Genomic DNA, 21,381 nt, shown 5'->3' with positions numbered 1-21,381 from the left:
TGCTGCTCCAGGAATGCATACCCTCTGAAGACTTGTAAATTAATTAATTAGCACAATTAGCACAATCTACCCCCCCCATTCACATGATTCACATTGGTGGACTTTGAGGCCCCAAAAAACGGATTTCTAGGGGGAAAAAATGGAGAAATCACATCCCTGCAAGATACACATGTGTACACTGTTATAAAATTTTGGCAAAAATTTTGAGGCAAAAAAAACTGAAGTTCCACTTAGTTTTTACTTTTATTGGCCAAACAAAATAGGTAGAAAGGGAACATTTGTTCCCCATTTCAGTGGGGTTTTAAGTGTGGAAAATGATTATGTTTCTGCCCAATAACTGAAAATAGTGTTCATGTACAGTTATCAGTTATCAATTAGCAAGATGGCAGTATAAAGAGGGGGGGGGGAGGGTGAGTGTGAAAAGTTGTTTTACTCACACTGGGAAACCTCTGTCAAACCAATTTTTGGGGGGATGATTCCCTTAAGTGTTTCTATTCATTTTGCTGCTGATAAAACCAGCCCAAAAATGCCTCTAAACCCGTTTTCCAGAGAGGGAGAAACACTTTCTGGACGTGGGCAAGTCCACACAATGTCGCTGCTACCTGGTTCATGTGGACCTCTTTTGTTCGGAAGTCCACACAGTGAATGTAATGCTTGCACACGTACAAGCACACAGACATGTATACTCGCAGAAAGAAAATGCTATTGCAATATCCCCCTTCGGCTTACAGCCAGGAGGATAAAAAAAATTTGTCAATTTCTGCTGTGTTAGTGTTCTAACTGAAGCAATCAAGACTAAGGACTGTCATTCTTCAGTTTATGTTCTGGAACATCGAGGAGATAACACTGCAAGAATCTCCAAACAGTGAAGAGGCTGGCCAACATCAAACGCAGAGGCTGGGAACCATCAAATTCACCTGCAAGCATCATTGCCCGGACTGCCCCCGACCCTTTCGTTCTCATCTTGGTCTGCACAGTCAACGCCAAGCCCATCAAAGGAAAGGTACCCAACATGAAGGAGGAAAATAAGGCAGAAAAATCCTCAATAACGAGGCTGCCATGATGATGGTGATGAAGACTCCCCCATTCACAAAAGGAAAATCAGTTGGAGAAAGCGGAGGTTGATTGGAGCAGAAAATTACCGGTATCATGTGTAAGGATACATATAGAAAGGGTTATCGGTATTTGGGTAGCAAAAGTATACTGTTCTTCAGAATTGACCCAACTGCACTAGATAATGATGGAACCTCAGCAGATGCTTTTGTGAACAGAACGGTTAAAGTTGCTTGTGCTTTTGTTAATTAATCTCTGCCCGGCAATAGTAGTAATGTTTGAAACTTGGAGAATTCATCTGCATACATGTACAATGTATCTGCAAGATGTTGAAATATAGTTACATAGTCCAAAAAAATTCCTCTGCTGCACACATCATTATTGAGTTTCCATGTTTAAAGACCACACTGGGATTGGTAACTGTATGCAAATGGTTGATATGTGCAGTGGGAATTCCAATTGAACCCAAAATGACGATAACATCTAAACGCTATGCTAGCTTGACTTGAAACCCCACAAATTTATCCCTTTCTTCTAATTTGCAGATCAATCACAACTTCCACCTGATGTTTCAAGACAATGACACCAAACTAATTGAACCGTGGACAGGAACACTCAAAAGCAAGATTGTAATCCTTGCAAGGATGATTAAAGGGAATCTCACTGCCAGTCAGCTCATCACAACGGTGAAGCCGGGCCCAATCAGTGAGTCCAAAATACGAGGTATACAAACTTTCAATAACTCTTTAGGTTCATTACAGCTTTAAAGAAAAATTCCCCATGCTCGACCAAAACCATACTTTTTTTCTCCTAAAGACCTTTTTAAATTTTATGTTTCATTATTAACAGAAAAAGATTAAGGGTTTCGAACAGAGGGTAAAAATAAATATTTCATTTGGGATTTATTTGTAAGAATTTGCAATTATATTAAAGTTAATGCTGCATTTGCATTTATTGTAGAGAACATTGCATTTTGTATGTCCACATATTATAATATAAAAATGGTCTGTATTTCTCATTTTGTATTGTTTATTTCAGGTGGTGACGATACATTGAAGGATCATCTACAGATTCAGGCAAAAGATGCGTCGTACATATCCTACGTGGCTCAGAACAAACTTGTATCTATCTGTGGCAAAATGATCGTGACGGTCTAATTGGTGAGGTTCTGCGAGCTAAATATTTCGCTACCTTGATTGACAAGGCAATTGACAATTGACTTCTAGTGGTATACATGTACCTCTGGCTACTAGAGCACTGCCTTGGGTGACGGATGAAACGTGTGGGGTCTCCTCTGAATTGCCGAACAATTTCACACATACAGCCTGGACAACATGTGAAACACCTACAGCATCTGGTGAACCAGCTACAGGAAGTCCTTCTGACCTCAGTAAAACACTGCAAGACACAAGGGCCATTGCCTGCAACCAAACACCTGAAGAAGCTGCCCGTAGTGTAAGTGGTGACCCATCTGGGTCTGTAATTGCAGAAAGGTTAGATACATGTGTTGATATTGCACAATTTGCCAAGAGTGTGGATGACCAGTATATCCATATTAACAATTCAACGGTGTCTCCACTTGCAGCAGGGACTGAAGGTACAGGTACCCATGTAGACATCCTTCAAGAAATCCCCACCAAGGCACCAGGAGGACCAGAGAACGCACATGTTAATATTCATTCAAAAAAATCAAATGATGGTCTGTGAAGTAATACATGTAATGCAAATGTACCCTGTGCTCTATCAGATGAATCTGACACTGATGTTGATGGAATGTCTCTGGATGAATTAAGTGTGTATGAACCTTCAAAATCGAGCGAAGGTTCATTATCATCTGATGACAGCAGTCAGTTTTCAGACAGTTCTGATGAGCTGCCAAAGAAGAGGTCACAGACAGAGATGTCTGAGCACAGTTCAAATTCCTTTAGCTTCCAAGGAAAACCAGCCAACACCACAAGCAAAAACATAAGCAAAAGGGGCAGGGCAGAAAGAAAACTGACTTGCCAGAAGAAAACGTCTGGGTGGTATCTTCATCAAACACAGCCAAGAAAGGGCAGAGGGTATGGGACAAAAAAATACTACTGTCTGTTCCTTCTTAAGTCATACAAAAAAGTGACAGAACACTGGAAGGACAAACACTTGGAAGAAAATGAGGTAGGCACTCGAAAAAATACCAAAGAAAGAAGAGACCTCATTGCAACAACATCCACAGCTGCAGAGCCAGCGCCAACCACTGCTGCTAGAGAGCCAGAGTCACCGTCTGCAGCTTGAGAGCCATCGACGCCACCCACAGCAGCTGGGGATCGAGAGCCATCGTCAGCCACTGCTGCTGGAGAGCCACTGATTGAAGACAAGATCGAAGACCAGGAGAAATTTGATGCAATGATGAACGTCTTTGTACTTAGTTCTGATTTTCAGTTTCCTTTCTGTAGAATTAGTCATCATAACCGGGGCTTTAATATGAAATGGCTTGTTGAATTTCCTGGACTTGTTTACAGCCCAATTCATGATGCAGCTTACTGCAAGGTTTGTGTATTTTTCCCTTGTAATACGTACGATCAAGGGCGGTTGTCTGCAAGCCGTTTTGGGAGTGGAAAGATGCAAAGGCTGATTTCAAAACACACTTCTTGGGAGTACAGACAGATCGAAGAAGGAAGGGCAAAAATCTATCTGTCTTATTCCATAATAAGTGTATCCTTGGTAAACTGATCTGAAACTACATACTAGGTACCTAACACGGATCGAAGTACTTCACATCACATGCCAATTCCGTTTGGCAGGGCACATCGTTCGAATGGAGGAAAGCCAAATACAAAAAAGCTCTCTTTTAAGCTAAGCAATGGCCGGCGCTCACAAGGAGGCCAGTATAAGAGAAACAAGGACGTTTTGAAATCCAACCGCAAAGCATGCGACATCCCTACTGACACCTGGGAGGGGCAAGCACTCAATCGCTCAGAGTGGCGATCAACCTGCTACACTGGTGTAAGGTGCTTTGAGTGCCATGGCATTAACAAGCTTCAACAGCACCGAACAGCCTGCTACGCTAGTGCACAAGACCAACCCTGCTAAGTGACGACTTCGTCTGCCCAGATTGCCAGCATCGATGCCACTCGCTCGTGGATAGGTTTGTTTAGCCATCGCAGGAGAGACGCCAACCAACGCCCTTAACTACAGAGAGAAAAGAGATCCGTCGGATACGACGGCTCAATCCATCATCATCAATACATCCCTGGTTTTCAGCCGAGAATCACAAACGAATTTCGTCTCTGTGGTGAGTGGCAAAGTACTCTCTGTGCAAGACTAGCACAACCAGAGGGTGTGGGGCACAGTGACAAGAAATAGAAAAGTGTTGACTTCCATTGTAGAAGTGGTTATAATGCTAGGACGCCAAGGTCTGGCTTTACACGGACACCACGATGACGGCCACTATCACTCAGAATGAATGAATGAAACTGTGGCAACTTCTTCAAGTTGCTTCAACTGAAAGCAATTTTTTAACCAGAATTTACCAATATTCAACAATACAGTCAAACCCGAGCTAGATACTGGTGTCTATGTGTTGGCATGTATGAAAGTTAATGCTGACATACTGCATTTACATTAATTGTAGAGAACACTGAATTTTGTATATTGATGTCAACATTTTATAATATAAAAACAGTCTGTATTTTTCATTTGGTATCATTTATTTCAGGTGGTGACGACACATTGAAGGATCATCTACAGAATCATGCAAAAAATGTGTCATACATATCCTACATGGTTTGGAAGGAACTTATATCTATCTGTGGCAAAATGATCGTGACAAGTCTGATTGGTGAGGTTCAGCGAGCTAAATATTTCGCTGTCATGATTGACAAGGCATTTCACGCAAGGAACAGCTCGCAATAGTTCTGCACTTTGTAGATGCTAATCGTAAGTATAATCAGAGGCTACTTTCGTTGATTTTTCATTTAGAATATTATTAACATGTTTAATGATTATTATTATTATTCATCTTTCCTAAAAGGTTTCCTGCTCCTCCAGAAATCTCATTCCAGACCCCAGCGAGACGCTTAGTGTCAGCACCGAGTCCTCTACCTTCAGGCTCCCTGCAACGTTCCAGGTCAGAAAGCCCTTGCGCCTCCTTATCGTCGCCCACGGTATCCCAATCTCCATCTGCTGCACAAAATGCAGGTGATTATGACATCATTCTCACATTTTTCATACCGAAAAGACTCCACAACATGTGTCCCAGGCAGAATCTGAAAGAGCTACCAGACGGTGTTGAGGAAGTGACAAAGCCAATGACTGACACGGACCATCTCCAGCACAAAGATATTTGCACTGGCATGCCTATTGTTGAACTCAATAAGGAGTGGCCTTTTCTCTTAACCTACAATGTACAAGTGTCTTGTCAACCATTTCCACATGCTCACCGAAATAAATCTGTAGTCTGCGATGGAGGAGTCGCTTCATGCTAGAAACAAGGGTTGTCACATTACGAGTACATTTTGTCAGGGCCACAGAAAAAGAAGTCTGGGGATCTGAAGCAGTGGATTCGCATCATAAAGGCCGAGGTGGAGGAGAAAAAATCAACCAACCCTCAATGCCAAAGTGTTTTCTTCCTGCTCCTGAACTACTTTGAAGATGGAGAAGATAGGCTGTTTCGCTTCTATGGAGTATGTAGTCACTTAATAGGGGCCATCCATATACTATGCACGCACATTTTAACAAGGATTTGGACCCCTCCCCCTCCAACTGTATGCATTTCACATACAAAATAATGAACAGCAAATGTATTTGAGTAGGCAAAATGGCATTGATTTTCATGACCCCCCCCCCTCTTCATACATATGCATACATACTTAATGGATGCCCCTTCTCAATGATTTGCCTTTGATCATAATGACTACTGGGCAAATTATCAATGATTCTGCTCCTGAGTAACAGACATGCTGGCACAATTTTGATGTTTGCTGGCCAGCCCTTATGGACCACCCCTTCTTAGTGAATGGTCATGGCCCCATCTAGTGAAAGCTACGATCCACCCCGCTGTGCTGGTCACTGAGCAGACCATGAAGATACCGAATGGTGCTGGCAATTCTGTTATTTGGAAGCAGAACTAGTATCTTAAAACCTCAAGAACTCAGTGGATTTTGTTGCTCAGTCTGGAATGTGATCCACAAAGGCTATTTTTTACTCCAGTCAGGTGAACAAACTTATAATTAGGGTACTGTTCTTTTACAATGTCCTGGTAGTAGTGAATGGGAAAACTGGGTTAGAGATAGTGTTCGTAGTGACAACACCTGTCCTGTTATTGCAGTGATAAGGGTGTCGACCATATGATGAAACTGACATGGGGAATTGCTCTGGCTGAGGGGTCATGCCCACCTCTCCCAAACTCAGCAGTTATTCGCATCTGTTATGTTCTAAACATCTAAATGTCATTATTTCAGGTTGATGGTAATAAGCAGAAGATTGACGGAGACAAACTGAAGCCTCATACTCCATTCATTGCAATCATTGGTGAGTTTTGTGACTAACGCCAACGGGCATGAGAGTTTTGAATTGCATGAATCCAGGTTTTGGATGGAAAGATTGAAAACCAGACGTTGTTGGACATGTTGGATTTGGTTTGAATCATTGAGAAATTTTAGCGATTGGGGGTCTGTGCTTTTCACATTGTTTCAGGTTCTTGTCCCCAGTTTCAGGTTTTTGGCTTCAAATGCACTCTGTCCATAGGTAAATTTCTGGATGCCCACAGACCATCCAGAGAGATTGATATCTGGCAGACATTTGGCCATGGACATCTTACATGACATCGAGTGAAGCTAGAGAGAAAGACTTCCGGATGGTGCATGTCCAGTGGCCATCAACATCATGTGAGATGTCCGCAGATCATCCACGGAATGTTTGGGGATATCAAGCTCTCAGGATAGTCGTTGAACATTTTGAAATTTGCCTCTGATTCCTGGACTAAAATGGCTGCTTTCTGTGTTCTTAGACTAGATTTCACCTTCCTCAACCAGGATGTCTTGGGTGAGCCTTTACCAGCAGCATTGCATCCAATGTAATCTGTCTGGCCCTCATCACAAGTCGCTTACATGTACTACTTTTTTTCCTCTTGTTTCAGGATCAAGGGAAGACATCTTCCAGGGCCGGAACCTTTTCTGCCTCGTAAAAGAGGGGTCCATTGTCAATGATCAGATTGCCACCTTCAATGAAGCTGTCATAAGCTTCTTTCCATGCCTTTACGCTCTTTCTTTGGAGTGCCCACCAGGCGGCGGTCACGATGGAGTTTATCCAAAGGTGAGATTTTTTACTAACTTTTCTCAGGTTTCAATGTTATTGCTACAAAACTTTTTCACGCTTGAAAGAGCATGACTGATGCACAACATGACCAGTGGTGACGTCGGTGATGACATGGCATCACGCTACACATTCCCCAAGTACCAAGTGACATCACAGTGTCATTACCCTGGTGGCATTGTGACGTGACGCTATAAGGGTGGCCACTGGCAGACGATGAGACGTGACGTCATATTTTGTGACGGCACGTCGGTCTCTGTCCAGGCGATGACGCAGTGATGTGACATTGTGTCACGAGGACTTGATGAAATCTTCAGGCCTGTCAGGAACACACACGGACATAATTTGTACCATATTGCAGTACCCTTTGTTCTTGTTAATTTTGTTAGTAGACGATCACTTTTGGTGACCATAATGATTTGTCAAAATTCTTCTCGCCAAGGTAATCAATCCCGGGACAGTATCTGAAAAAAATGACAATTCCTACATGTATACGCTGACCAGAGCATATAGTGTAGGGGGATACTGGAAAGCATCTCTCCTTATGGTATTCCTTACTTTCAGAATTCTCATTGTTCAATGTTTTTGTTTATTTTGTATTTTTGTAATTTTGTTTCTGTTGTAAAGGTGATTCATGAAAAAAAATGCCAACCTTAGCTGCCAATAGGAAACTTTGCAAGACCAAATATTGGTCGATAGTATATTTAGAAATGATTCTATTAAATAGAGTTATTGCGCCTGATCATGCATGTTTAAGCTAATTTATGCTTTGCAGATTTTGTCAAAAGAAGTTTACAGCTTGGCAACATTTTTTATACAAGATATTATTAAATTTTTCACAAATACTACATTCCTTCAGCATGTTAAATGTTATTGACCAGAATGTGTTCCGGATCAGTAATCTATTGGCAGAGATATAAGCCCTTTAATTTTTGGATGTTTCCTATTTAATCAGCCAACATTTTTTTTAATGTTCTGGGCCTTGTGAGTAATGCTGGTACCAGTGTTATACCTTGCAATGCTATGATATTCAATTATGGAGGATACTGTGTGTGAGTGTGTAGGAGTAAGCGTAAGAATGTCTTGAAAAGAGTCGAACTTTCCAAGTTGAGGTTTCTGAGTTGCATTTAAAATTTCAAAGGCGAATCTTTTTCAGAGATGACCCGTGATAGACATGATTCCAGAGTAACTGCCAGTTGGCACAAACTGCATTACCAGAGTTACTATAGTAGGTTTTATGCCTCCAGAACTGAAAGGACTTAATTTTAGGTTACAGCCAAGATACTATTTGCCAAAGAACATGAGTTAAGTTGTCAACTGGGAAATCCAGATTTTCAGCATTGGCTTTTTTTTATTCGGTCAAATTTATTCAAATCTATCCACAAATTGTGTATGTTTTCAGCCCAATTTGAATAATTTGACAATACACATTTAAAAAAAAAATTTGCTTTCTATATTTCAGGATTTGTACGGTAACGAAGGTGTCTATGAAGAGCAGCATGTACCATCCAAGTTACAAAAAGCAGCACAGAAGCACAGTATGCCCTTCTCCCCATCATCTAACAAAGCCAGCAATGTGAAAATGGTTGTGCAGGTATGTAGGCATACTATTCTTTTCACCTTGCTTTTGATGTCACTCCTGACTATGTTACATACATGCCAAATGATGGAAACCATACATGCCATAAAATGCAATACTGAGGCATTAAAACAAAGCATAAACAAGTTCAATTTTAAATAGGTTCTTAATGTATCCCTACTTATTTTACTCTCTTTCTGCAGTGTGAAGAATGCCTCAAGTGGCGAGTATGCTATGCTGCTCGTGTTCTTAAGCAGGACCAGAAGCAACAACTAGAGCTTGAACTGGACACACTGTCATACTCATGTGGTGCTTACTTCCAAGACATAGATACAGGTGGTGATGATGATTCTGTGTTCAATCATATATATGTGAACGACAAGCTGACCTGTGACATGCCAATTGAGGCAGCTTATTTTGTGACATTCAGCGACCCATTGTGTTTTTATTGCGGGTCTGAACATAACCTGGAAGCAAACGATGGTCAAGATCCACTATGTGACATCTGCAAAGCCAGTGGTAAACAACCTCACAGTAAGAATACAAGGGCTTTTGTCCCTCGTTAGACTGATTTCATATATGACATTGGATTTGGTGAAAGGTCATACCAGCAATAGCTGCCAGAAAATATCAGACTGTGTATTTCCCTGGTATTTGTAAAGAATGTAGAAACTAGTCAATTTTTGAGACATGACATGTCATTTTCATATCTTTTTCCCCAGAGGTATCATTTTGACGCAAGACTTGAAAGGTTGTACACTTTTCTATTTCCAAGCAACCAAAGGCAGATATGACCTTTTCTTGAAAACCCTATCAATAGATACATATGATCAACATCCAAATTTGATAGACATTTGACAGTACAGAAAGTATGCACACTTTGAACCAATAGTAATTTTTTAGGTACATTTTTATTGATCATGACTTAAGATGTATCTGCTGAAAGTACTAGAGTCATACATTGTAAAGTTTGCAAACAGCAGTAGGAAATTTTTAAGGTCTTTCTGCCAGGACTGGTTAAAATTAAATGTTTTATTTGGAGTTTAGCACAATATTTTGAACGTCCAAAATATATACAGACTTCAATTTAAAAAGATGGAAAACATGAGGCAACTTTACTGGCTTGCTGTAGAACAAAAGTGGTATTGAGAAACTTACTGACTTTAATAGTTTTGGCTAGTTGGATGTGTATCCTGCACATATATATGGCATATGTTTTTAACACCTAATATCTAGCAAATTTAATATACATATTTTGGGTGTGACAAGTTTCAATCAGCTAAAAATTTGACTAAAAATTATAACTACAATGCTTCATGTAAGAACAGAACTGGTTGGGATAAAATGTTGCTTGCAATTTTAATAATACAAACTATTTAAAATAAGTTAATTAAAGAAAAACATGGAAAGAAACAATACAAGTGTATCTCAACCTTTACCTTGGTAAAGGAACGGGTTATTAGGAATCGTGATAATGTAGAGTGGTTGAGATGACCAACAAAGACGGTAAAATACTAGGATTGATGCTAAATATGAACAATGCTTGCCAATTTGATGATACAAAAGTTAAACATATTAATTGGACACAAACCATTTGAAAACTAATAGACCTTTGAATATCTGTGCAGAAACAGGTTATTAGGAATACTGATAATGTAGAGTGGTTTAATCATTTAGATGAGCAATGTAAGAAGGGTGATGAAGATAGAATCAAATACAGATTTTGCCATGACCTATTGTAAGAACTTGGACTGTTCTCCTGTAAGATCATCTGTAAGATAAGACAAAATAAATGCTAATATTAAAGGATATAAGATATGAAAATTGTTTCATTTGCTACTTTTATTGTTTTGTCTTTTATCACTAAACAATATTCACTTCCCATAAATGCGACATCACAAGAGGCTAAAGTGACGTCATATGGTGCAATTGTGCAGAAGAGATGTTCGGTTCTGCATAGTTACATCATTTTGGTCTCATTTTCTGTTGCATCTTGCCCATAAGAAGCCAATATGTCATTTCCTGAGTCCAAGTGGCGGCCATTTTGAAAAAAGCTGGTAACCATCTTGAAAAATAGCCCAGCCGCGTTGTCTTGAAAAATGTGTCGGGCGGCCATTTTGAAAAAAAAAAAAAAGGGGCCTCCTCCTTCCTTTTTGTCAAAGAGGCAGGACGCTAAACATGTTTTTTTTTTATTTTGCCTTATTGCCCAACTACAATACCAGAAGAAAGTGCTCAATGCTAAAGGAAGCCCATATCTATTTTACAGATCGAGCCAAAGTGTTGACTTTACAGCAGAAAAAAACTTGAGTCAAACTTGATCACAACTGAAAATGTCCAGAATACATGTAGAATGCTCCAATACCACCAACAAGCAAAGATTACTTCCAATATGTAAGAATACAATGAGGCACAAAATAGCACAGCAAAGAAATCAAATAAAATCAAAACAACAGCAACAACTACTGCCATCACTTCTGGAACACCCAGATACACCGCTTGGCAAAATTGTGAAACATAAATGTAGAAATGAAGACGGAACTGTTGAGTGATTTTGTGATCAAGTCTCAGCCACTCATTCCCAGAAGCGAAATGTTCTGATGACTGAATGCAACATCCCATATGATTTTTTAAAAGATACTTGGAATTTTCCAGTTTTAACAGACCTGAATAGGGAGATCTTATCATTAAACTTTGAAATTAAAAGTATATGTTATACAAAGTGTTTACAATCTCAGAATGTGTAATTGGCAGGATGTCTCCGACTTCAAGGGTCGTGGTAATTTCCCAGGTACCATATTTTTTTTGTAATTGGGGCACAAATATTCAATAAACCAAATATTCCAATAGATTTTTGCCTCTAGTTTGAATAGTTGAAGAAAAAAAATGTACATACAAGTACACTGATGACTGTGCTGTTATTTTTTTTCATAAAGGCATATCACATGGTTAAAACAGTTGTCACTAATTACTGCAAAACGCTCCATATCAATGGCCAGACACACCTTTTAAGTTGCGTGCTCTGCATGCAACTTTTGACCTGAGTGGCACACAGTTGCAGCTGGCAGTTTGGCATATCCGAATGTTCGGATATGTTAATTGATAACCAAATGATTGGAAAAGCCCTATTGGAAATTGGTGTGTGAATATAGGTTCTTGTACACTCATCATGGAAGCTCCTGTAATCTTCATTTATTGGTGTTTTAATATTTACTCCCAATCCCTTTCGAGTGAAATAAGTGTGCTTGCTGCAGAGACACTCATCATGAAACACTCTTTGCTTTATTTGAAATTCCTTCATCTTTGGCGAAGAATGGTCTTCATGGTCAATGAACAATTTCTTAGATTTTCCAGCAAAACTTTAAAAAGGTCCAATTTGTATTGCTATTTTATTTCCCTGATGCAAATTTCATCATTTCACATAAAGACATATTTTGTTTTGTACTTTACAGGAGTGCCTCACATATCCCAATTGAGGCCCCAGCTGCTTACCAAGATGAGTACAATAACAGCAAGATGACATACTCTGTCATCCTGCAGGCAGTATACAAATATAATATGGTTTGAGGGTGGGCAGTCAATATTCGCTCCCCGAGGTATTGGAAGTTGACGAACTAGTTTCTGAGGCGAAGCCGAGGGAACTAGACTTCCAATGCAGAGGGGAGCTCATTTTGACTGTCCACCCGAAATAAACCATGGTGTATTTGTTTTACTATACCTCATACATGTACATGTACATATTCAGTTGCTGAATTTTCCCGCAGTATGGACCTCGCGGGCAAACATTTTTCGGAGGAACTTGTCCAGCTCACCAGAGGAATAATACTGCTCAACCTCCGAAAAGTTCAGTTCATTTGCAATACAGTAATTACGGTTGTAAATGCTATTGTTTGTGGACAACTTTTTTTTTAGTACCGGGGGCATCTTTATTGTCCACAATACTCCCCATTTCGGCATCATTGGGCTCGGGAAAACACTAATTATCATTTACGTGTGCACCATCTTTTCATGTGTAGCTTACCCATGCGACAGTCTACTACGCATGCGTATTTAGCTTGTGCGTGAATTATACTCGTGCGCACACTTGGTAAACAGCAAAAACAGCATCTGGCACGTGATGGTGAATTGACCAGTGAGAATTCGGCTTTCGGTCAATAATATGTTTGAGGTATAGTAATATGCGACAAGTCCAGAAAGTTTATTAATTGCTTTGCTGGATTCCCAGGCTCGGCACATGATGTAAGAGTCTTGCACAGCTCACAGTTGCTCATACAAACAGAAGGAGACAAGCATAGGTTCTTTCCCAGTGATGCATATCACCTGGTAGCTGACACGGCTTAACCTCTTCACTCCTGGCCACTGACCCTCTTCAAGGGTACTGGCTCTTTAACACCACAGTAGATAAGGTACAACACTAAGCTGTCTCAGACAAGAGTTGTCATTGAGTGTGCCTTTGGGTTGCTAAAGGGCAGGTTTCGTAGGTTGAAGATGGTAGTTTGAAAAGTGGAAAACATCCCTGACATCATGATGAGTTGTTAGAGATTGAAGATATGGATATGGGAATGAATGGAACCAGTGGTAGAGTGTGTAGTTTGGAGAGCAGCCAGGGGAAGGTGAAGAAAAATTACCTAGTCTCTGTTGTGTAGACTTGACTCTACTAGTACTACTGAATACGTACCAAGGGCGGATCCAGGGGGGGGCCAAAGGGGGCCATGGCCCCCCCCCAAAACGAGACCAATTTTTTTTTTTTTTTATGTGACATCGCAATAAAGGCAGGCAATGAGTACACCACCATCTTTTCCTCAAAAAAAATTGGTTAAAGTGGTCAGAAATTGCCTCAGATCGCACCACAGAGCATCTAGAATCCAAATTTTTTTTCGGGGCCCTTAAGCGGGCCCCGAACCCCACGCCGTAATTTTGTTGACCCACTTTTTGGGGGGTCCAAATTTTTTTGGCCCCCCCTAAAATTGTGTTCTGGATCCGCCCTTGATACGTACATACTACTTACAGTTTGATGGGTAATTTATTTACATGTAGGTATAACCTTTGTGACCCCACATCCTATATTTGTTCTCTTCCAACTGTCCTTTCTTCCTCTATTGATTCCACAGTTCTTTGTCGAGAGGTGGAGTTTGCCAATCCATTCCTGTATAAAGAGCGCACCAAGGAGAGGGGCAAAGCATTAGGAGGAGGTGGCTGTGAATCTGCGAAAGTACGGCTATGAGGTCAAAGACAAATACCGGGCAGTGAAGGAGGCCATCCAAAAGAAAAATTCACGGGGAAATAAGGGAAAAAATTTCCAGGAAAGGAAACTACATTAAAGGATTGATATTTTTCTCATTCCAGGATCAAGGCAGAGGAAGATGGGCTATCAAGGAAGAGGAGAAACACGGGAGGCGATGCAACCAGATTTCTGATGAAAAAACTGGGAATCGACCGTGAGATGAAAGAGCACGAATTTAAGCTGAGGATGGACGAGTTAGAAAGGAAGCGTCAAGAAGACAACCAGAGGCGGGAAAAAGAAGATAGAGAGGAAGAACGAAGGAGTCAAGAAGAAGAAAGAAGACAGGTGAGAGAAGAGAGAGAGGAAGAAAGGAGGCGGCGTTATGAAGAAAAAAGACAGGAGAAGGAAGAAAGAGATAAGGAGTGGAGAAGAAGAGATGAAGCAGAGAGAGAGAGAGAGACGATTTGAATTGCTACAGCAGCAAATATTGCAACAGAATCAGATGATGATGATGATGATGATGATGATGAACCCCAAACAAGATTAATCAACCCAAAGCATTCACTGTTATACAATGTACTTGTTAGATATTTTAGAGTAGATAGTTTTTTAGAAATCAGTAGGTTTATGCAGACCCCATGAGGACTTATATGAGCCATGTATGATTCATTAACTTGTTCATTATTCAGAACATTTTTAGCAATTCCTGATGTGCTGAATAATGAAATAATCCAACATGGTTTATGTTAATCTTGATGGAGTCTACATGATATTGAGTTTTTGTACTTTTAAGCATATCTTCATATTTTTTTAATTGTTAGTTTGATGTTTCATAGGTGTTTTTTTTGTAACAACACTGCAAAGTATTTTCTTGCCTCAGTATATTTATTTGTCATACCATACATGTTTCTGTATTGTAGAGCACTGTAGACTTGGCATTTTAGGAATCTGAAAAAGAGCCAAACTATTGTACATGTACAAAGTCATAATCCAGCACGTTCTTGAAAAGCTAGTGGTATAAATGCATTATTCACTTTTCTGGTTATATTTAATGTTAGCTGGGTGAAGGGGGCACACGAAATTCATGGTTTGAAGCACAAACATGTGTCATTTTCAAATACAAACCGTGTAGTCGGAAGCATCAATTGTTTAGTGATGCGTGACGAGTAAAGGTGGCACGTTTTTCTGCTCTCTCTCAAAAATTAATCTCCTCAGCGCCTATATGATATAAATATTGCCAGTACAATTATAAGCTAACGGGAAACTTCTTCTGACCATGGCGGACAACCAACCTATCAAGAAAACATCCAGACGTCGCCGAAAACCGAGCATGAAAAATGAATCGCCTAGCCCGAGCGACAGTGAGCAAGATGGCGGCAGTGGTCATTGTCCATGCAGTGGCAAGCTGACTACCATCGAAGACAAGCTGGACAAGATCCTGGAGTCTCTTCACACTGTAGAGTCGCGACTCACCTCTTTAGAAGTTCGCCTCAGTGATGTCAACCAACAGGTGTCCACGAATACCAAAGACATCGCTGACTTGAAAACATCTGGGACTTTTGTGCAAGACAACAACGACACCAGCAACAAACAGATCGATAAGAAAACGGACTACAACCTGAGGATTATTAGGAACATAGAAGACAAGATCGATGACATACACAATCGCAGCCGACGCAACAATGTCGTCATTCAAGGCGTCCCTGAAGGTTCCGAGGCGGAGTCTGGATCCTGTGAGGAATTTGTTACCGAGTTCCTCTCCAACCATATGAAGCTCAGAGATTGTTACAGCAAGAAGTTTGTCTATTCTTTCTATAGTGGTCATTATGCAAAGCGCATCAGAGTTGCTGGTTGTATGCCAGGCTAAACATAAACTTAATCAGTTTGTGACTATTTCTTATTTTATTTCAAATAACAGGGAAGCGTCAAGTTCAAACATTACTTGAAAAATACCCACACGTCCTGAAGGCAGTAACATCCTCAACACCACAAAAAATTCTGCTAGTCAAGACAAAGGTCTTTAACGAGCGGGGGAAGGAACGAAGAAAGGAGGAACAAAAGGAAAGAAGAAAGCTGTATGTTGCATGTTAATTCAGTTAAACGTATTTGGGTGGGACATGGGCATGTTTTTTGTGTGTGTGGCTTTTTGGCTAACCTGTCCAATGTTCCGTCTGCACAGTTTTGGAACACTTTCTTCCACTAGGTGAGCCAAATAAGAAAGGTGAAAGTAACCTGTAACTGGATGCAAAGAGATACAAGAACCAGACCTGACACGTTATTTAAACCCTGGTCTAGTGCTTCTTGTGTAAATCATATCATGTTAAACTGCACTGTGTAGATCTGCCAAACTGGTAAAATTAGAAAAGGTAAAATTAGATAAGGATGCAACAGCTTTACAGAAATATATGTAATATAGCACTACATAGTTACTATGTTTGTTTTTTAGCACTCATTAGATGTTTAGTACTGATCCACCCTACCCTTAAGTACCAGGATATAAGAGCTGCATGGCTACTGATGGAACAGGGGTGAAGGGGGTTCTAATCATTGTACACACAGTTCATGGTCATTTTTTTATTCTAAAATGTCTTTGCATTGTTGTTTGTCTACTCTTACATGAAGAAGTTATCATGAATAATTTGTCAGTCGGTTTGTAATATGCAGATGTACATGCAAGTCTAATGGAGTGGTTTTAACTGCTTCCAGTTTTGAAACAAAAAGCTGAGATCCATTCTAAGCCTAACATCCCCCACTTGTCAGTATGAGCCATCTTGAGACACTGGTAGTAATCAGATGTTTACCTTTGTTGCCTTCATCATGACATCTTGCAATTGAAATTCAAGCCGTGATCAAATATGTGTGGAAAAGTGGTAAACTTTGGCTCACAACTGTTAAATTGTGAAAAAAAACACAGACCGTTGGGCCTGGATTACATCACTGAGAGGTTTGAACTGATCAGCTACATGTATGTGACAGAGGTTTCCAGCACATGTAATTTCACCCATCAATGTCAATGCTTTTGATTTGGACTGCAGTACATTGCCAATTTTTATTTCAGCAAAGCTGGATTCCAGCAAATCATTACATACATGTAGATCAAGTCAAACCTCGAAACATATTGACGACTTGATACATAATATGTGGCTACACCTCAAATTCTCCCCCTCCCTATATTCTACAAACATGGATTAACAATGAGGCGCATGTATATTCCCTGAGGGACTGCGAGTGACCAGAAGAGGGAAGTACTGTAGGACCCTCTCCTGGTCACTCACAGGTTCGAGGGGACCATGGATGTGCACACATTAGTGACCGAATTATGCAAGTCCTTATGTGTTTTATAACACACCAAGTTTGTCTTGACGTGTCCTATTTATGCTGAGCCAAAGTTCATGTACATGTACTAGCGTATATAGCAAACACTGTGTGCCTGTGTTTCAGCCAACCAGGATAAAGAGCCAGCAAGGTGTGTTTTATAATTAACAATTGCTGACTGCTGTGATGTGAAATAAGGCATTGTCTGGTGTTCAATACCTCCTGTCCCGGTTAAAAGTATAGTCCATCATTTGTCATTTGTGCATTTTGTTCATATGAGGAAAGAAAATTTAAAGAAGGGTGCCTAACAACTAGCCTGACGAAGTCTTAGCTCAGTAAAGGCTGTATACTAAAAAAAAAAAAAAAAATCCAGGATCTCTATTCCAAATCCAATGTTCACCCGAATTCAGTGTCCGGGACACGTTCTCATTCAGCTGATTGCAGCTACACGTTGTCACGCACTGAACCAACGAATTATCTCTGCGCACGTGTGAATCATGTCAATGCTTGCGCGCGCTTCGCCAAATTAAAAACGAAGTACCAAATCGAATTTCCAATGATGCGTATTTAGACGCATCATTGGAAATGACTTTCTTTCATTTTTTTCTTCAAACTGACAGCTTGCTAGAAAGAATAATTTTACAGGGAGTTTGTTAGTCTTATAAGTATCTTTAAACCAAGTATGCTTTTTAACAATAATTTTGTCAGTTCCATGTCAATGACGGACTACACCTTTAAATAGTTATCTTTAACTAACTCACAGCAATGAATCTTTGATAAACAAAGGCAGCTCATGAGACTGAACGGTTAAACTTGCCAAATGAATGTAGTGTGATATTACACCCCGGTGTGTGACACATGGCCATTTTAGACCAATGAAGATACTGTATACAATCACAGTTGGCACTGTGGCAAGTTTCACTTAATCGTATGGGGTCCGCTCATAAGTCCGACGCCTCATAGGTCCAACGCCTTATAAGTCCGACAAAATCGCATTCCCTAACCAAATAAAGTCCCATAAGTCCGATGCCTCATAGGTCCGACGCCTCATAAGTCCGACGCCTCATAGTTCCGACACCTCGTAGGTCCGACGCCTCGTAAGTCCGATAGGTAAAACGTCTCGTTTTTTCGTTGTCGGACTTATGAGGCGTCAGACCTATGAGGCGGAATAAATAAATTTTATGCCTCATAAGTCCGATGCCTCATAAGTCCGAAATTTCGGACTTATGAGGCGTCGGACCTATGAGGCGTATGATACGGCCCCAATCGTATAACAATTTAACTTTCGCAGTTTGCAAGTTCACCATGCCCTTTAGACAACCCTATTGGGATTTTGTTTGGTGATTTTTGTTTGTCTCAAATTTTGTGCATTTCACATGAAATTTTAATTTAAACTTCTGATTATGAGATGTACACATAGCATAGGAGGGAGAAATTATCCAGCATTTTTGTTGAAGAAAACTACATATTTTTCATGAAAATAACCATTTGTTTTATTTGTTTTTTGTTGCAAAATTTTGTTTTTACTAGACATGGGAGGAACAGCCTCCAGTATATCAGGAACCCATCATCCTGCAGCCTCATGAGATTACTGAGAACACGGAGGTAGGAAAATGTATAAATGAGTATCAGTACATATGGACATTATTACTACCATTGATAAGTATGTCACAAATTCTGTGTAAGTAAATGATAAATATGGCACTTCTACCTCTGTAAAATCAGATGCAAAGTTGACAATGGCTCCATTTGGAGTACTGTATGTAAACCTTTTACACTGCATCTCCAATAAATCAGACAGATCTATAGATCACTAGACAGATCTATAGGCTCCAAATGCAATAGGCTTGTTAGGATTACCAAGAACAATACACAAACCAAATTTGAAGTTCATATGTAAAGTATTTCTCAAGTTATCGCGCTGACAAAATTTCTTTTGTTTTAGCCACTGTGACCTTGACCCTTGAGCTTTCGGCCCCAAATGCAAAAGGCTTCTTAGGATTGCCAAGGACAATCTACAAACCAAATTGAAGTTCATATGTAAAGTATTTCTCAAGTTATCGCACTGACAAAATTTCTATTGTTTCAGCCACTGTGACCTTGACCCTTGACCTTTCGGCCCCAAATGCAATAGGCTTCTTAGGTTTACCAAGAACAATACACCAACCAAATTTGAAGTCTATATGTTAAGTATTTCTCAAGTTATCGCGCTGACAAGATTTGTCCGGACACACACACACACACCCACCCACCCAAGTTTACGTTACATACCAAGTGTGGACTTTCCATTGCCTTCGTGTAGTTAAGAAAAACCAGTGAAAAACTCATTTTTCTCAAACTGTGAAAACTCTTTCAACCCAATTTTTTTTTCTATGATTCCCTTTAGTGTTTCTTTTCATTCTTCCACGGATAAACCTAACCCAAAAATACCTCTAAACCTGTTTTCCAGAAATGGGGAAACACTGTGTGGACTTGCCCAAGTCCACACAGTGTCTCCTCTACCTGGTTTATGTTGACCTCTTTTGCCCAAGTCCATACAGTGAATGTAATGCCTGTACACATACACACCCACCCACCCAGACTTGTTTCACATACCTAGTGTGGACTTTCCTTTCTTTTCGTGTAGTTAAGGAACACCAGTGGAAAAACTCATTTTTCTCAAACTGTGAAAACTCTTACAACCCAATTTTTTTTCAATGATTCCCTTTAGTGTTTCTCTTCATTCTGCTACAGATAAACCTAACCCAAAAATGCCTCTAAACCTGTTTTCCAGAAATGGGGAAACACTGTGTGGACGTGGGCAAGTCCACACTTCATCGCTGCTACCTACATTATGTGGACGTCTTTTGTTCGGAAGTCCACACTGCGTATGTAAGACAAGCTCACCCACCCACACACCCACACACCCACCCACCCATGGAAGGACAAGGCAGAAACAGTATGCCCCTTCGGCTTCGCCGCGGGGCATAAAAACTAGAGGATAGCGCCTCAAAGGTGAAGCATCTGTGCTACCAAAAAGTGACGGGGTGCAAAAGTCTACCAGAACCGTGGCAGAAGCACTGGCCGTCTACCTGACTGGCCGTCAGTCCCTACCTGATTCCGTGGGTTTTCCCCAGAATATTCTTCTGGGCTTTTCCTCCCACCTCTAAAACTGTAATGTCTTCTTTTCACAGGTTTCTGCAGGCTTGCGAGCTACAGTGCCTAGGGCGCTTTTGAGGAATCCTTGGTTTCATTACCAGAAATGATTAAAAGTAATAATAATAATAATTAAGTTGACACTTCATTTGTACTACAGCTAGATTGGTCTTGTCATTAACACACTATGGTTTGAACTGTAGTGCAGTTCAGCACATATCAGTTTAGACTTTGAAGGACTTTGTAGACACCAACCTGTTTAACTTAACGCTACCAAACTACCAAAAGGAGAAACTCTAGGTTGATGAAATCTATGTGAAGTTATGTGGAGAGATTAACCCTGAAGGTTACAAAAGTTAACGAACAACAGGTTAATATGCAAAAAGTAGCAGAGTTACAGTTAAATGGATACCAAGAATGAAACTCTGATTGTGTTTTTGTAGACTTGTATTGCACTTGTGAATGTGATGCATCTCAATTATCCAAATATATGTACATGTACATACCTTTCTTTTCTTCTAATAGCCTTCCCACAATATGGACAAGAATTTGAACCAAGAACTCTGCACCGAAGACTTACCATCCAGTGATCCTGAAGAGCCACCTGCCAAAAAAACTGCCCTGCAGGATCTACTTGGAGAAGTTTTTGGAGGAACTGAACAACGCACAAAACCGCTCAGTCTCAGGCAGATGGTAGAGGAGGAATTGTTGCAGTATAAGAAGGAAGCAACCTTACCCCTCACAGATTCACCTCTACAGTGATGGAGAAGCCACCAAGGAACCTATC

The 21,381-nt window shown here is 40.3% G+C and overlaps 1 protein-coding gene and 2 long non-coding RNA genes across 3 annotated transcripts; all 3 read left to right on the top strand.

Moving 5' to 3' along the window:
* Positions 1-842: 842 nt before the first annotated feature.
* Positions 843-2,180, top strand: LOC119728897. The gene is made up of 3 exons (XR_005271154.1): positions 843-1,153; positions 1,599-1,776; positions 2,092-2,180. It is a non-coding gene; the product is annotated as an uncharacterized LOC119728897 (long non-coding RNA).
* A 1,944-nt stretch (positions 2,181-4,124) lies between these two features.
* LOC119728896 lies at positions 4,125-7,186 on the top strand. The gene is made up of 5 exons (XR_005271153.1): positions 4,125-4,369; positions 4,748-4,968; positions 5,063-5,714; positions 6,492-6,561; positions 7,169-7,186. It is a non-coding gene; the product is annotated as an uncharacterized LOC119728896 (long non-coding RNA).
* A 1,020-nt stretch (positions 7,187-8,206) lies between these two features.
* On the top strand, positions 8,207-10,747 carry LOC119728895. The gene is made up of 2 exons (XM_038201329.1): positions 8,207-8,938; positions 9,127-10,747. Exons 1-2 carry the CDS (start codon positions 8,885-8,887, stop codon positions 9,487-9,489), a joined length of 417 nt encoding a protein of 138 aa, XP_038057257.1. The 5' UTR covers positions 8,207-8,884; the 3' UTR covers positions 9,490-10,747.
* The last annotated feature ends 10,634 nt before the right edge of the window (positions 10,748-21,381 follow it).

The sequence above is a fragment of the Patiria miniata genome, unplaced genomic scaffold (assembly GCF_015706575.1).
Source record: "Patiria miniata isolate m_02_andy unplaced genomic scaffold, ASM1570657v1 HiC_scaffold_20, whole genome shotgun sequence".
Lineage (NCBI taxonomy): Eukaryota > Metazoa > Echinodermata > Asteroidea > Valvatida > Asterinidae > Patiria > Patiria miniata.
The sequence above is the reverse complement of the archived record's forward strand: the minus strand, read 5'-3'. Positions and strand labels throughout refer to the sequence as shown.

Coding starts and splice junctions, on each gene's coding strand:
- LOC119728895 (XM_038201329.1), top strand. CDS start 8,885: ATGCCCTTCTCCCCATCATCTAACAAAGCCAGCAATGTGAAAATGGTT. Junction 8,939..9,126: donor ATGTGAAAATGGTTGTGCAG/GTATGTAGGCAT, acceptor CTCTTTCTGCAG/TGTGAAGAATGCCTCAAGTG.